Source organism: Dendropsophus ebraccatus, chromosome 3 (genome assembly GCF_027789765.1).
Source record: "Dendropsophus ebraccatus isolate aDenEbr1 chromosome 3, aDenEbr1.pat, whole genome shotgun sequence".
NCBI lineage: Eukaryota > Metazoa > Chordata > Amphibia > Anura > Hylidae > Dendropsophus > Dendropsophus ebraccatus.
The window spans coordinates 85,969,175-85,987,005 of NC_091456.1; the positions used below are offsets into that span (position 1 = coordinate 85,969,175).

General features: G+C 45.1%; 1 protein-coding gene across 6 annotated transcripts in view; it reads right to left on the reverse strand.

Annotated features, from left to right (window-relative positions):
* Positions 1-17,831, reverse strand: part of SHOC1 (shortage in chiasmata 1) — a 134,549-nt gene that overhangs the window by 20,738 nt on the left and 95,980 nt on the right. For 5 of the 6 annotated variants that reach the window (XM_069964340.1, XM_069964337.1, XM_069964339.1 and 2 more), the window contains 2 exons: positions 17,344-17,455; positions 5,679-5,800 (listed from right to left, as the gene is read on the reverse strand). In XM_069964340.1, the coding sequence (XP_069820441.1) occupies positions 5,679-5,800; positions 17,344-17,455 (234 nt within the window). Of the gene's footprint in view, positions 1-1,831; positions 1,948-5,678; positions 5,801-17,343; positions 17,456-17,831 lie in introns of all 6 variants that reach the window. The other variant, XR_011362317.1, reaches the window with a different exon arrangement.

Consider the following 17,831-nt stretch of genomic DNA (forward strand, 5'->3'; position numbering starts at 1 on the left):
ATAGGGCCTGGTCTCCTTGGCAGGGAGTCCTTTTTAGGGCCACTTAGCCACCGGGGACCATCACCAGTCTTTTGCCCCTGAGTTACCTCCTGAGCACTCTTCCCTCTATCAGCACCCCTCCACACTCCCCCAATAGATGGAAGTCTCTTACCAGATGATGGCACAGATCTGGCACTCCGGGGAGGTGACGGTGCTGCAGGAACATCACGGAGGTAGTCCTCGGTCGCCTGGAACCTCTCCACAAGGCTGACGAGTTCGTCGGCACTCCTAGGGTCGCCTTGTCCCACCCAGCGTTGTAGATCAGCAGGAAGGGCACGGAGGTAGCGATCCATCACGACCCTCTCTAGGATCTGGGCAGGAGTAGAGGTGTCTGGCTCCAACCACTTTCTTGCCAAATGGATCAGGTCGTACATCTGGGACCTCGCTGACTTGTCCAGACTGTAGCTCCAGTTGCGGACCCTCCGGGCACGGACAGCAGCAGTAACTCCTAGTCGGGCGAGTATCTCTGCTTTTAGCCGAGGATAGTCTTTGACCTCTTGCTCACTGAGGTCATAATAGGCCTTTTGAGGTTCGCCTGTTAAATAAGGCACAATCACTTCTGCCCACTCAGTGGAGGGTAACTTCTCTCTCTCAGCCACCCGCTCAAAGACAGTTAAGTAGGCCTCAATATCGTCATCAGCAGTCATCTTTTGCAGCGCACGCTGCACGGCTCTTTTCACAGACAAAGTCTCTGGCGCGGCTGCTGCCACCAGCTGGGGATTAGCACCTGCAGACGCCTCCTGCTTTGCGATTAGGTGCTCAATAAGTCTCTGTTGTTGAGCCATTGCTTGCTGATGTGCAGCCATTGTCTGTTCATGGCGCAGGTTAGCGGCTGCCTGATCCTGTTTAGCGGCTGCCTGAGCCTGTTGTTGTGCGGCCAATGCTTGCTCAAGGCGTAGGTTATAGTCTGTCAGAGCCTGTTGTTGCTGCATATTCACTTGCATTAACTGCTTCATCATCTCCTCCATGTTGCTTGGCTGTTTTTGGAGTGAAGCAGCAGCCTTCACCCAAGACATAAGCAGCTGTAGCCAAGTTGATGCACACCGTTGCCCCTAGCAACCGTTTTGCCCGCTCCGCAGCACCAATTGTAGGGATCTTCCCGGGGGATGGTGTGTTTGGACACAGTTCAGGCAGCAAACTTGGGCTCATAAAACAGCTTTGGGTGTTTATTTGTAGCATAAACGGTCCAGCAACATAAATACAGCAACACCGTGCAGTGAGAATAAACAAAACAAAAAGTCCTGCCCGTCTGGGCGCTTACTAATACAGCAGGTTACCTCCCTGGCACTTCACTTGGCAGGTAATATTGCAGGGTGTGCATAAGCCCCAGCTCCCAGCGAACACACCATACAGGCTGTTCACTCCTGTCTGAGAGCAAACCAAGGATCCTCTGCAGGGCTTTTCTCTGTCAGGCTTGATTAGGGCCAGAGACACCTGACCCCAAAACCTGACCTGGATCGGGGGGAGGGAATGGCAAATCCCACTACCAAAACCTATCTGCCATTCCATGTAAGTCCAGGCCCGGCAATAATAAATAATAGCTCAGCAGCATAACACTGCTGAGCACAGATGCCTCCTGGACTTACCATCTCACACTCCGTATTAACCTGGGTGAGATGTACACCCCCTCGAGCACTTTTCCCGTGACATGTCCACAATATATATATATACTTTTTTTGTACATTATGATGAAGGCTGCCATCATGCTCTGGGCTTATGGGCATGCTCATTGACCTTTATAGAGGCCATTCTAGAGGGAGGGGAAGGGTGGTGAGCAACAGCCACTGTGTACCTGTTATGTTTATGCTGGTGTCTCCCTCCACTGTACTTCTAAATGGACAAGGAAGTCACTACTGGCAAATGATCTGTATAGAACAGGAAACCTCAACTTGGCTATAGGCTTCGTGGCTAGAATGTAAGATTTAGATTATTTTAAATTGGAAATATTATATGTCATGTCATTTTCATATTTAACATTTCATTTAAAGATGGTCTGTGGTCAGCCCCCCCCCCCCCAATAGTTTGATTATCACCTAGTAGCCTAGTGCCCTGATTCCAATGATCTGATGATTCCAATGGTGTTTTTTTTTTAACGTTTTTCCTACTCCACCTTATTCCAGAGATATTGGGGTTTTACTGGTTTGTTAACAGCATTTTTCACAGAATTTTAAGAAGGGCATATACTGTGTTGCAAAGGGGGATGTGAATGCTGCACTCAGGGGGTATAATATTCAGGAGGGGGTGATTGTGAAGCTTTTAATTGGTTTTACCCATCTGACTTCAGATAAAAACAGGGTGGGTTAGCACCCAAGGCTATAAATACATTTCAGTCTCTTTTTTTCAAGATCACAAGTCCTCAGCAAAGTGTATATTCTTTCAAATCAAATGGTGTCAAAAGCTGTATAGATTTGTGTAATTTATTTCTATTTAAAAACTCAAGTCTTGCACTACTAATCATCTGCTGTGTGTCCTGCAGGAAGTGGTGTCTTCTTTCCAGTATGACATCGTCTTCTCTGTTGCAACCTGTCCGCGACAGGAATTGTCGAAAGTTGTTGCAAATCCCCATAGAAAAACTCTCCTGCTTTGGACAGTTCCAGTCACCAGCAGAGGTGGCACCAGTGGCATATCTATAGGGGTCGCACCGGTCGCCATGGCGACCAGGCCCCTAGCTACAGGTGGCCCGCTGCGCTCCCTTGCCACTTCCTGCCTCTCTGCAGTACTCCCGAATCAGCTGTGATAGGCGATTCGGGAGAACTGCACTGAGCAGTCTGGGGTCCTGTTTCCTCCCCTATCTGCTCTCCTCTGCTGTCGGGTGAGAAGGGGAGAAAGAACCTGGTGCAGGGACCTGAAGTAAGATAGAAGCAGAACTGCAGTGAGCCTGCAGTCTGGGGTCCTGCTGCTTTCTCCACTTCCTGCTCTCCTCTGCTGTCACATGGAAGGAGGGGGAGGGGCAGAAGAACCCGGTGCCGGGACCAGGAGGAAGATGGAGGAGGGGGATGGCAAGGGTCTGCAGTCTGCTAACAACCAGGAGTTTCTTCATAATAAGTAAAGGCTCTATTCCACGGGCCAAGCAACGATGTAAACGAGCGACGATCTGCTGGATCGGCGCTCGTTTACTGAGCCTATTCCACGGCTCCGATGATCGTGAAACAAGGGCTGCAAGGACATCGTTACCGATGTCCTTGCAGCCCTTGTTTCATACATCACCTGTCCGGGCGCAGGTCTTCTTCTCCCAATCCTGCGCCGCAGCATCGGCTTCGGAGCGGAGCTGTCTGAACTGACAGACCGCTCAGCCAATCACTGGCCTCGGCGTTTCTGGCCAGTGATTGGCTGAGCGGTCTGTAAGTTCAGACAGCCCCGCTCCGAAGCCGATACTGCGGCGGGGGACCGGGAGGAAGAAGAAGACCTGCGGCCCGGACAGGTAATGTATGGTTTTGCTGAAATCGTCAGTCGCCGCCACGCACAGCTATTCAACCGTAGCGATGCGCTGGTGGCGAACGCCGATTTTAGGTCTGAACCTAAATAAACGCTCAGCCGATAACCCGATCATCGGCTGATCATTCTCTCTATTCCACCGAGCGAAAATTGGCCGAATGGGGCCGATTTGGCCGATTATCGCTCCTGTGGAATAGGGCCCTAATTGTGTGTGTGTGTGTGTGTGTGTGTCTCTACCTGTCTGTGTAGAGAACTGTGGATGTAAATATGCAGTGTGGAAGTGTGTTTGTGTATGTAATGTACAGTATGTGTATATGATGTGTGTATATGTGTATGCATGTACATTATGTGTTTATGATGCATGTACAGTATGTATGTATATGTGTATGCATGTACAGTATCATGTACAGTATGTATGTGTATGCATGTACAGTATGTGTATATGATGCGTGTACAGTATGTATGTATATGTGTATGCATGTACAGTATGTATGTGTATGCATGTATAGTATGTGTATGCATGTGCAGTATGTATGTATATGTATATATGTACAGTATGTGTGTATATGATGTATGTGCAGTATGTGTATATGTACGCATGTACAGTATGTGTGTATATGATGTATGTGCAGTATGTGTATATGATGTATGTACAGTATGTGTGTACTTGATGCATGTACAGTATGTATGTAGGTGATATATGTGCAACAGTGTGAACAGGATCCTATGTTGCATCTGGGTGTTGGGTGTGTTTCACTACAGCGGCTCCACAGTTGTCACAATCACATACCAGTTCATAAAGAAACACATGTAAACACACACATATACATATCACCAACACACATACTGTACATGCATACACCATACATACCATATACATAAGAAACATACAATACTTCTTTTCAAATGCTCAAATCTTTATGATTAGTAAATACATACAGTGTGTACATTAGTAGTAACCTCGATGTATATCCCCCAGTGCATACGTCGCAGCTTTAGAGAACATCTATTCCTCCAGGTTCAGTCTTTGACATCTCAGGCATTGTTCACAGAGGTGAGATGATCCATGATACATGTGCAACGTTTCAAGCCTTGACAAAGCAAGCGTTTCCTCTTGAAATGTTGCACATGTATCATGGAACCTTTCATCTCGCCTCTGTGAACAACGTCTGAGATGTCAAAGACTGAACCTGGAGGAATAGATGTTCTCTGAAGCCGCGTCGTATGCACTGGGTGGTTATTACTAATGTACATATGTATGTGCTGCTGGAATTTACTAATAATGAAGATTTGAGCATTTGAAAAGAAGTATTGTATGTTTCTAATGTATATGGTATGTATGGTGTATGCATGTACAGTATGGGGGAGATTTATCACACATGGTGTAAAGTGAAACTGTAAAGTGAAACTGTAAAGTAAAAATCAGGTTCCACCTTTCATTTTCCAAAGAGTCTGTGAGGAATGAAAGGTGGAATCTGATTGGTTGCTAGGGGCAACTGAGCCAGTTTTACTTTACACCATGTTTGATAAATCTCCCCCTATGTGTGTAGGTGATATGTATATGTGTGTATATGTATATGATGTATGCATTACAGTATGTGTGTATATGATGTATGTGTATGCATGCACAGTATGTATACTGTGTACGTATATGGTGTATGTATCCACAGTATATGTGTATACGATGTATGTATACATACGGTGTATGTATGTACAGTATATGTGTAGATGTGAGCCCCAGAGAGTCCAAGATTGGTACACAATGATTAGAGAATGACACAGTACAGTCCATTAACTATAGGGGACAGTGGTACAGTACATGGGGTGAAGGTAGTGGTACAGTTCATGAGGGGGAGGCAGTGACAGTATATTAACACATGGTGGCACATTAGAGGGCGTCACCTTAAATTCATTGGGGGGGGGGGGGGCAAGTTAAAATTCTGCACCAGGGCCCACCAGCCTTTAGCTACGCCCCTGGGTGGCACCTGGATGTCAGACTTTACCACTTCCTGTAGGGCATATAAAAGCTAAGTACTGGAACGCTTGATTTTTCTATAGTAAAGTAAATTAGAGCTCTATATCACTTTCTGACACCAATTGATTTGAAAGTAAAAAAGTACTACTTATAAAATTTATGAAATATTTGTCACATGCCATTTTGTGGAATAAATTCAATTCATTTTCTTTTCACAGGAGGTACCTACTCAGACTGATAACCCTTCTTGTCATAAAGGAGAACCCAGCAGCAGCTGTATTGTAGAGACAGGGCAACAAGTTTCAAGATGAGGGTCTCTGCTGACTTATTATGCATTATTTCCTCCAGCTCCTTAAACAAACAAAAAACAAGAGAATTTTATTGTAAAGAACTTAAAGGGAAACTTAGTCCGATGCCCAAAGAGAATGAATGGCGCCGTCATTCTCTATGGGCGTCGGACTTACCTTTGCAGCGCGCGCCGGGCTTCCGACAAGGATATCTCCGTCCCAGGACGGGACGAGACGGGGGTGGGGGGTGGGGGGGGGCTGACAGGCTCCCTTCAAAGGGAGCAAAATGCAAAGAAAAGACTATGACCACCTTCACACTCATTTTATACATTACAATGCTTCAGTTCAGGTTGGGTGGTTGAGGATAGGATATGTGTCTGTAATGGACAGAAATATGTGGCTGTATTATGTTTGTGTGACAGCAGCCTGAGAGTGGATTCACATGTTGCAGACTTGTGGCAGAAATTTCTGCATCTGTCTTATCCATCTGAATAAAGCGTGCAAAATATATGCACTTGCTGCAAAAACAACAATCAATGAAACAGAAATGGTTTTCAGTCCCAGAAATTTCCACAGTGAATGAATATATGTTAACAATTTGAAAAAGGTCAATTTACAATATTGCTGATCAGTTGTAATAGCACCTACTGTACAATATCATATATCTAAATCCACATACATATTATATAGCTGGGTTCACACTACGTATATTTCAGTCAGTATTGTGGTCCTCATATTGCAACCAAAACCAGGAGTGGATTAAAAACACAGAAAGGCTCTGTTCACACAATGTTGAAATTGAGTGGATGGCTGTCATATAACAGTAAATAACGGCCATTATTTCAATACAACAGCCGTTGTTTCGTAATAACAGCAAATATTTGCCATTAAATGGCGGCCATACACTCAATTTCAACATTGTGTGGACAAATCCTTTCTTTGTTTTTAATCTACTCCTAGTTTTGGTTGCAATATGAGGACCACAATACTGACTGAAATATACGTAGTGTGAACCCCAGGTTTCATAGATTATCAATAGAAGGAGCTTGCACGATGGGGGCGGGCCAGTGCTCCTAATGGTGGTCCAGACCGAGGATTACACTGCTAACAGCACAGGATCGGCGCTGAGGATGCAGTTAAGAGACATACCTTTCTCCTTGCGCAATAGGAGGCTATCAGCAGCTTAGATTAATCTAACCTATTGATAGCCCTCCTTTAATTAGATTTGTTATCCATGCTTAATTCAGTGAGGGTGTCACTTTTTACTATAATACCCCCCATACCAATAAACTAAAGGCAATAACATCAAAGACACGGATAGCTTTCCAGCTTGAAGACCTGTTACTTGACCTGTAGGACAAACATTTATTTCTGTTACTTTAAATAATTAATTCAATAGACACAACTGAAATGTACTAAGGATAATATATATATATATATATATATATACACACACACACACACACACATATATACAGAAATATACACCACAAAATCTGATTGTTCACTATTGTCAAACCTTTGTATCAATATACTTTGATCACTATCCCAGAGATCACTATCCCAGGCTCTACATATGCCACCAGGTCATTTGTAAAGGCTGCTGGACCACCAAGGTTTTTTTATTTTTTATTTTTACTTTTATGTATGACAGTGGGAAAGAGGGAATGGGGGGGGGGGGGGGGGGGCTGGGCTCCGTAAATAACTGCAATTGGTCCACTTTTTTAAGTTGTTAAGCCTAAAATATTTCTCAAATATGTTCTTTCCATTAGTGATCTAACAAAAACTATTCCAAAAACACCCACAAGGGATTTTCTAAAAACTGTAAATGCTTTTAAATGTAAGAATTGACATCACTTTATAAAAGGGCGAAGGGTGGGTGGGCTAGCATCTAATTCTTTAGGGACACTATGTGACGCCTGGAGTAGTGGATCCACTGGACAGTCACTAGCGATGGCACTAACCTCACCAGGGAGCAGAGTCTAAGGGGCAGCTGGTCTTCACCAGAGCCCGCCGCAAGGCGGGATGGACTTGCTGCGGCAGGCGACCCCCAGGTCGCTACCCCTGGCTTGGTTGCTAGTGACGGCAGGCGAGGCGTGGCAGGAGCAGTAGGCAGGAGATGGTGCTGGCAGAGGTCTGTAGGCGTAACCGCAGGTGACAGGCTGAACACAGGAGCGATAGTGTGACAGAGGAGCAGGAACCAGGAACAAGGACTGGGGACCAGGTAGCGGACAGGAATCAGGAACAAGGACTAGGGACCAGGTAGCGGACAGGAATCAGGAACAACAGGGAGCTGGGCCAAACGCTATGAGAAGCATGTAGAGGCTCCAACCCCTGTAGTGGGGCAGGGCTGGAATTTATAGGAAGTGATTAGTGCAACTTCCAATTAGGGGCGGACTGGCCCTTTAAATCTGAGACAGCCGGCGCGCGCGCCCTAGGGGGCGGGGACGCGCGCGCCGGCCGGCACAGCGGGTGACAGGAGCGGGGCGAGGTAAGGCGCCCCCCGGGGCCGAACTCGTAGCAGCGCCGGGTCCCTGCACATGGACCCCGGCAGCTGCATGGAGAGGTCGCGGCGGCGGCCCGGAGCACGGGACGCCGCCGCGGCCGTGACACACTAATTCATGCTTCTGGCTAGCAGAAGAGATCAGTTAGATAGCTATTGTGTACACGTGTGGTGTACCCATCCGATGGTATGGAGGAGGTGCGGCCGGTCACTTGCCAGATGGTAAAGTGTGACGCCAGTTCTATAGTGGTTGTCTGAGATACAGCCGGGCCCAGTGATGGTATGTTGTGACGCCAGTGCCGGTTGGGCACACAGGTATGGTGGCACACCTGCTTTTAGTTTAAAGGGCCGGTTTTACCTTGTTCCCGTGTGGACAGTGACCTGCCGGGCTGTTACAGGGTCCCTTGGGCTGTTGTCACGGTGGTCCGGGGTGGAATAGTGAACCACCTGGATTATTGGCACTGCCACCCACAGAAGTGTGTGTAATGTGTTGGTGCCTGACGAGGAATCACAGAGTGTCTTTATCATAAATAAAATCTGTTTTACTCCAAGAATACTTATATGCAGCAGGTCATACAGCTTTGCATTGACATAAGACGTTTCACTTAATAGAAGACTTGATAGTTTAGCATCCCGATCTGCAGTGAGGGTATAGAGAGAGTGGTACAGTCGTGCTGACTGGGCTGCGTGCCGAGAGGTATATAGAAGTATCAGAAGAGTAGAGAGGAGGCTGTCATGAGAGTCCCAAGCCAAGTAGTACTGTGCTCTGCTAGGATGTCGGAGGTAGAAATAGAAGAATACTTGAAAAGAGAGAGAGAATACTTTTGCCCAAGTTTTGACTCTTTTGGTCTTTGCACCACTTATTGCCCTACCAGTGTCGGGGGACCCATCCTAGTGGGTGACACAAGCCCCAGACCTTGTTACCTGGGATGAGCGGAATGCTAAGGGTTCCGTGTCCACATCCACACTGCGAGATAGAGTTTACAGGCTTCTAGCAACTTTGCTCTGTGCGGATCAGTTCCTAGCCTTGTTTTGTGGATACTGTCCTGCACTGCCACTCTCCTTGTCCATGGCATGGGTTGAGATGATCTCTGATTTGTCCTCTCTAGGGAAGGGTTTAACACTGCATAGTGTTAAGTGGAGGTACTTGAGAAGAAAAGGTTAGCTTCATGTGTCCTGGGTTGTTTCTAGACTGCACACTGAGACTGGGGACCTGGCAGAGGGCCAGGGCCCAACTGAACCGCTGTGGAGAGCGTTCTGGCTTGAATCCTTCCTCTACCGAGTCTAGCGACAAAAGACCTCTACACTACCTCTACCAATGTGACTTCCTATCTACAGCCCCTGTAATGTGTGCTGTGAATGGGTGAAGAGTGCATATGTAATAAGTAAAGAGAGAAATGATAGGATAGAAGAAGAAAGTTCTCTCATTGGTCTGCAGATCCATGTGACATACAAATAAACAATAACCTTTTCAATACTACAGCTGTGCAACAACTAAGTACATATACTTACAACAGCAATATTTATGGACCAAATAGATTGTATACAGTAATCTAGTAGCTGGCATATACAATTATTCCCTTACGTCCCATTGGCATCACAACATATGGGGTAAATTCGCCCCTGCGAGCCCCTGGGACGAAGGAATATTTAATGAAAAAATAACAATTAAATTTTAATCCCCTCCTCCATGAGGTATAAATAGGCTCCACCTCCCCCTAGACCTCAGTCTTTTTTTACTTCGTTGCTGTTAGCCCTAGGGGACTTTGTCCCTCCTCCGTTTTTATGCTTTGTTAACCTGTTGCATTCAGGTTTTCTCTCCAGGTAATGATTGCTGGGATGCCGCTGGAGCCGGTGTCCAGGTAGTATCCTGATATTTGCTTCTGCAGGTCTTAGCTTTTAAGTTTTTCTTACCTAGTGCGTCTTGGAACGCACTCTGCGTGTCACCCGAGCGGCTGGCTTTTCTTCCAGTCGCGTTCGACTGTGGAAGGCATCAGCGCTGCGTGCGTCTCAGCACTGCGGCGTCGGCGTCATGTCACTTTCGGGGGCCGGCAGCGGCGCGCGCTCTCTGCATGCCGGATTAGCTGTGTGTTTAAGGCAGAAGGTAAGCTGTTGCTACCTCTAGGTCTGGCTGTCTTCCTCTGGAAGGATTTTCTGTGGCTCATTTGGATCTAATAGAAAACATCTGAGTGCAAAGTGCTGCGATCTCTCTTCTATATGCTTAAAAGTAAGTGTTGCTGCCACCTAGTGTCTCTTTCCGATATCACTCTAGCCAGGCTAGTGGTTTATATGTATTGTAATCCATTGATTATTTGCAGATGTCTGAAATGGAGACCAGTCCTGCTGCTGGCAAAAGACCTTCTAAGGAAGCACTTCATGTGCCGAGTGTGAGACTCCTATACCTGACGGCTATGGATACCGTAGGAGGATCATTTTTTCCAGATAAGATTCATCCTTTCTTTCATAAAAATATTTATGAATGCCTAAAAATATTTATAATGCCTAAGTACGCTGTCCTTCATGCAGACCTAAACCTATGAGGAGCCTGATGTTCAGGATGTAGTTGTATGGGTCAAGGACTATGTGCAAAAGACTTTAGCGGCTAATGTGAATAGCCGCCCGTGTCCTAAGTTATAGACCAAATGGAGTATTTCTCTCTCTACTCCCAGCCTTTGAGTATATTACTTTATGGCTGTAGGATTATGGTCATTTTCAGTTTTACTGTTATTGATGAAGTTAAGTCATCATCTTCTTCTGAAACCTCTTCTACTTCTGAAGATGAGAGAATTATTCAGGGGGTATTTCACAGCTGATAGAATTCACAAGCTCTGCTAAGCTGTGCAAGCTGAAATACACCCTGAGGAAATAGAAGAGGATAGGATTGGTCCTCCTCAAAAAAGCCTAGGGCTTTTTCTGTGGGTAAGACTTCATTGTCTATGTTACAGGCGGAATGGAAGGAACCGGAAAAGGCTCCGGGTTTGAGCAAGAGGTTTAAGACCTTATATGTTCTCAAGGAAGAACAATGTAAGGACTGGAATGAGCCTCCAAAGGTGGACCCGGCCATAGCCAAACTGTCAAAATGTACTGTGCTGCCTGCGGAGGACGGATCCAATCTTAAGGATCCGATGGATAGAAGGGTGGAGGTAGCCCTCAAGAGATCATATACGGCAGCGGCAGCCCAAGGGGCAGTCTCCATTTCTTCTTTGAGGTTTCTAGAAGCCTAAGAAGAGGGCTGACCAAGGTCCAGGAAAATTTGGAAGGTAGAGCTAGCAGGGACAAGGTCCTTCGCTCCTTAAAAAGGTCATTATGGCCATTGACTTCCTCTGCGATGATGCATCTCAGGGAACCAGGTTAGCGTAAAAAAACTAGTACGCTCTCAACCGCTGCCGAAGGGCGCTATGGTTAAAACCCTGGGTTGGAGATGCTAACTCCAAAATTCAGCTCTCTAATATGGAGTTCCAGCCAGGTAGGCTGTTTGGCTCTGAGCTGGATAAATTAATGGAGGAATTGTCTGACAAGGAGGGGAAGTCCCTACCATTGTCCTATAAGAGCGGTGATTCCTTTCGCAGAGCAAAATCTCCTTAGCGAGGCAAAGGGAGATACCAGTACAGAGGTCGAGGAAGAAACTATTCCAGAAGAGGTTCCGGGAAGCAGCAGAATAAGGACACCAACAAGAAACCAGACTTCTGACGCAGAAGCTGTCCAGTGGGAACACGTCTGAGTTTGTTTCTCCCTGCCTGGGAAGAATTAAGAAAAGATCACTGGGTGTTAAATATTATTCAAAATGGTTATGTCCTTCATTTATCATCTCTTCCTCCTCCAAGATTTCTTCTGTCAAGAAATCTTAAGCCAGAAAGACACTTAGTCCTAGAGACAGAAATTCTTTACCTCCTTTCCATTGAGGCTCTAGAGGATGTTCCTCTATCTGAGATCGGTCAGGGAGTTTACTCCCCAGTGTTACTAGTGCTGAAGCCATCCGGAAATTGGAGGCTTATTATAGATTTGCGATATCTCAACAGGTGCATCGTAAAGAAGACGTTCCACATGGAGAACATAAGATCGGTAAAATCTATCCTCCAGGAGGGAGATTTTATGGTCACCATAGATCTACCGGATGCATATCTTCATGTACCGATTCTGAAGGCTCACAGGAGAGCCTTCGCCATCCAAATCCAGGGGAAGGTAAGACACTTACAATTCAAAGTCCTTCCATCCGGAATACCTCCGCACCCTTTGTTTTCACAAAGGTAGTGTCACCATGATGGTTCGCTTCCGTTTACAGGGGATTAAGTTATCCCTTACCTGGACGATTGGTTGATTATGACTCAGACTCAGGATCTTCTGAGAGTTCAGTTGAACTATGTCCAGGAAATACTTCAACAATTAGGTTGGCTTATCAACATAGAGAAATCAGACTTAATTCCTAATTCCTCCTCGTCAGGTATCCATAAAAATATAAATGCGCTTTCTAGGGCTCCTTGCCTCAGCTGCAGACGCGGTGCCATGGGCGTTATGGCACATGAGATTTCTTCAGAGAGAAGCACTAACAGTATGGAACCGAGGACTGAAGGACTTGGATGCGATGCATGTTCTATCGACTCAAACAAGACATTCTCTAATGTGGTGGAGACAAGTCAAACATGGAGTTTTATTTTCAGAACCACACTGGATAACCATCACGACAGATGCTTCAGGAACAGGTTGGGGAGCTCATCTGACAGTCATCACGACTGCAGGATCTTGGAGTCAACAGGAATCCGCTCTGCCCTCCAACGTGAGGGAGCTCAGAGCGATTTACCTAGCTCTTTTTCATTTTTCTCCTCCTATTTTACAGAGAGCAGTCAGAATCCGGATGAACGACATGACCTGTGTGGCGTACCTAAACAGGGAGGTACCAGATCCCCTTCTCTCCTCAGGGAAGTAGAGAAGATTTTTCTGTTGGGCAGAAACCAGAATAACCAGACTCTCTGCGATTCATATCAGGGGTGTCGACAATATATTGGCGGATTGAGTCGAGGCCTGACATTACCGGGGGAATGGTCTCTCTCAAGGAGAGTGTTCATTCAGTTAACCCAGAGGTGGGGGCTTCCTCAGAGAGACCTCATGGCATCAGCAAGCAATGCCAAACTGAGGAATTTCTGTTCCCTTTACAGGGCAGACAATCCCACGGTAGTGGACTCAATGACAATACCATGGACATACCAGCTGGCGTATATCTTTCCTCCCATAGCCATGATTCCCAGAGTTTGACGAAGATCAGTCTAGATCAGTCGTCAGTAATAATAATAACTCCCTTCTGGCCGAAGAGGTCATGGTTCACCCTGCCCAGGAATATGAGCAGAGGGGAATTTTGGAGATTACCTCTGCATCCGGATCTAATATTCCAGGGTCAACATCTGTGCAGGAATCTTTCCAGCCTCAGCTTGACAGCTTGGAGACTGAGAGGACCGTATTAGACTCTAGTTTTTCTGAGAAGGTATAGTATACCCTTTCTCACGCTCGTAGTAGCACTACAAATAAATCTTATGCACGTATTTGGAAGATTTTCAAGATTGGTGTGCAAGCAGGAGTATTGATGGACTTAAACCTTCTACTCCACAGTCATTGGAGTTTTTACAGGAAGGCTTCTATAAAGGATTAAAACCTAGTTCCATCAAGGTGCAGATAGCAGCCCTCTCTGCACACCTAAACTCACGTTTCTTTCAGATCTTGGAGGTAAAGAATTTTGTTAAGGCTAGACTCGGCCTAACCTGGTAAAGCAGGTAGACCCATGGGACTTATCCTTTGTGTTGAGACGCCTGTGTCTTCCTCCCTTTAAGCCTTGGGAGGAAGTAGACTTCAAGTTAACATTGAAAGTTTCTCTTTTACTAGCCATTACCTCTGCTAAGAGAGTTGGAGAACTTCAAGCCCTTGGCTCCGCACCTCCATACGTGATTTTTTCCCAAGACAAAGTTATCCTTAGGTTCCTTCCAGGATTCCTGCCTATGGTGGCTTCATTTGCCAACATCAACCAGCCAATAGTATTGCCTGTATTTTCTCCTACTGGATCATCTAAAGAAGACTTGGATCTTTCTTTATTGGACGTATCCAGAGCTATCAAGATCTATCTACATAGAGTAGGTGATTTTCGTAAAGACGAGAATTACTTTATCCCTTTCGCAGGAAAGAACAAGGGGAGGAAGGCTTCAAAACCTTCAATATCCAGATGGATCTGTGACTCCATTGCCTTATGTTACTCCTCTGCAGATCTGGATCCACAAGAATTTACCAGGACTCACTCTACTAGAGCTGTGGCCTCCACTTGGGCAGAGCGTGCCGCTGTGCCACTTGAGGACATATGCCAGGTAGCTACCTGGTCGTCTTTGACTACCTTTGTGAGATATTTCAGGCTGGATACTTCTTTCTTGTCAAGAACAACCTTTGCAAGATCTGTTCTTAATGCGGACGTAATAAATAACCCGCCCATTGGGGATAATGCTTGCTAATTCCCCATATGTTGTGATGCCAATGGGACGTAAGGGAAGCTAAAATTATTATGTTAATTTGTTTTCCCTAAGACCCATTGGCATCACAAGACTCCCTCCCTGTGTTTTATGTTTCTTTATAATTAGACTGAGGTCTAGGGGGAGGTGGAGCCTATTTATACCTCATGGAGGAGGGGATTAAAATTTAATTGTTATTTTTTCATTAAATATTCCTTCGTCCCAGGGGCTCGCAGGGGCGAATTTACCCCATATGTTGTGATGCCAATGGGTCTTAGGGAAAACAAATTAACATAATAATTTTAGCTTATTAGAAATTGTGGTAGTAGTCTGCTTGCAATGACTCATATATTGTGCTTTACTTCTCTATGTTAGGGTGAGGTCACAAAAACAGCCAGTCCCATTCAGCGAAAATCATGTCATCATGTGGAGACCAGTGGCTGGCAATTTACTGGCAAAGCCATGCAGCCAATTGCCACTCTATGAGAACACATACATCTTGTGGCTTCCCCCTTATAAAAGATGCATTCTTTTAGCTTCTGTCTTGTACATTTGTTCTATTCAGCGCATCTCTTTTTGTTGTTTTTGACTAATTGTCCTTAAAGTGCTTTGCATTGAATTTTTAGTCACATTTCTCACATCAGAGAGTCCATTTCCTTATGTAATCTAAATAATTTCAAGCTCTTTTTTAGTCCTTTAAATGGACTTTTTGAAATCATGGCAGATTTTTCTACAGTTGTAAAACCACGCAGAAGTCTTGGCAGTGAACAAAACAGGCATTGTACCTCCACAGACTAGGGTAGGGCCATATATGGTTTGCATGTCTTGTGTATAATAAATAAATAATCTCCCTTAACAGCCCCTGGTGTCTGAAACTCTGTCTTGTCAGATTTAATAGAAATAATAATGCTGCATGCAGCACTATTCTTCTCAAAATTGCTTCAGGCTGGAAACACACATGGTAGCTTTTTGGAAAACTGCCACTACAGTTTCTGTGCCAAAACCAGAAGTGGATTCAAACGGGATGGAAAATATAAAGGGAGAACTTCTCTTTTCTATTAGATCCTCTTTGGGTTTTGGCACAAAAACTGCAGTGGCAGTTATCAAAAAAACTGCTGTGTAAGTTTCCAGCCTCAACCACAACAGTAACTGACTGACCTGGTTATAAGCCAATGAGATCTGTTGGCCATTTGTGGTATTTGCCTACTACGGACAAAGCAGAACAGTGTAAACTTAGCCTAGTTCTAGACTTGGAGCTTTTTAAAAACTCTCCTTGCGGCATCTGCTTGCCAGTGGCGAACGTTGAGCATTTTTTGGTTCGCCTGTACCGGCACATTCAGCATTTGATTACCGGTGACTGAAGAAGTTAAATGCAGACCTAGTAGGTCCTGGAAAACATGGCTACAGCCTATGGCTATGTTCACACAACTTATGTCATGATCGCGCCTGAAAAGGCATCAGTGCCACCCTCTGCTGCGAAGATTCGACCTCTGCGCCAAAGACTGCGATTTTGGCCATAATCTTCCATTTATTCTGTGTTTTGTTTGCCTTGTTTTTGCCCTGTCTGAACTGTGTCTTATTCCTTCTGGTCTGCTAATTGTTTTCCCTGCCCCACCCATGTCTGTTCTTCTAAGCTTCCCTGGTCATGTAACGGTTAACCTGCCTTTGCCTCAGTGATTGACAGCTGGTCCCTCCTATCATCTTCTGGACTATGTTCCTGGTGTCCTATTTAAGATTTCTGTTTCTGCCTATGCCTTGCTGGTTATTGACTTAGTCTCTGCCTGCTTGTGGTTCTGCTTCTTTGCTTTTCCTGATTTCTGCCTTGTATCTTTTGACCTCGCTTGCTTGCTGCCTGCCCCCGACCATATTGCCTGTTATTTGACTACTCTTTTGGATCCTGATTTTGTACCTTTGCTGCCAGACTGTTGTGACCCGTATTGCTGACCATTCTTATTGTGTTTGTTCGTTTTGTCTTGTCTATTGTTTTACGTATCCAGGCCAGGGATTGCCGCCAAGTTGTCCGCTGCCATTTTAGGGCAGATTGCGGCAATTAGGTAGGGACAGTGGGCGGGGCTGAGCTCAGGGCTCACTGTCTCTGTGTGTTTCGTGTGACTGGTCCTGACAACTTAATTTTTCAGTAAGGAACAGGCGCTGATTGCAATGGAATCAACGTTCTACAGATTGGGCGTTAAAATAATGTACCTGCCTATTCAACTAATAGCCTCCGGAAATAATAGCTGTTCACACAATGTAAATGTTAAAAAAAGAGCGTTCTTGCAGCCGATACAGAGGAAACGGCTACAGGAATGTCTTGAATGAAGCCCGGCGACCGGCAGTTTAACAGCTGTTAAACCTTGTGTAAACATAGCCTATGGCTGTATCCATGTTTTCTAGACAACCTTAGGGCTGCATCCAACTTCTTCAGCCACCGGTAATCAAATGCTGCATGTGCAGGTGCAGACAAACAAAAAGTGCTCATGGTTCGCTCATCTCTCATCATTAGCAATGTTGGATGAACACAGAAATACCATACAGCGGTTATCTCAGGTTAGAATAACTGGGCAACAAACATATTTTTTACATAGAAAGGTATTTCTATTTTTCTGGAAATAATATTTATACCTGTATAATAATGACAGTGGAAACGTCAACTGTTATTATGGCACAATGGCTTTTCTTTCCAAATAATTGCAGAGATGTGTTGCAGTTCCTCTCAATAAACGTTATATTATATCTGTTGTGCAGAGAAAGGAAAAAAAATAAAATATATATATATATACAGTATCTTATTTTGGCAACTGTCCGACTTTATTATTAGGAAATTTTTATTCTATTAAAGACACTAAGGGACTATACCCTGACGAAATAAATGATGCAAATTGTGCAGCCACATTAGTCAATAAGAAATGTTATACATAAAAAGAGATTATAAATACTACATAAATTAGGCTACATTCGCAAGTTCCATAGATACAGTTCTTGCACAGACTGTATGCTATGACCAGACCTTGGAACTCCTGGTGTCATCGTTCATAATGATGCTGTGAGCTCTGAAACTGTTGAATCTCCATGTTACTATACTGACACAATCCATGACAATCATTATGACA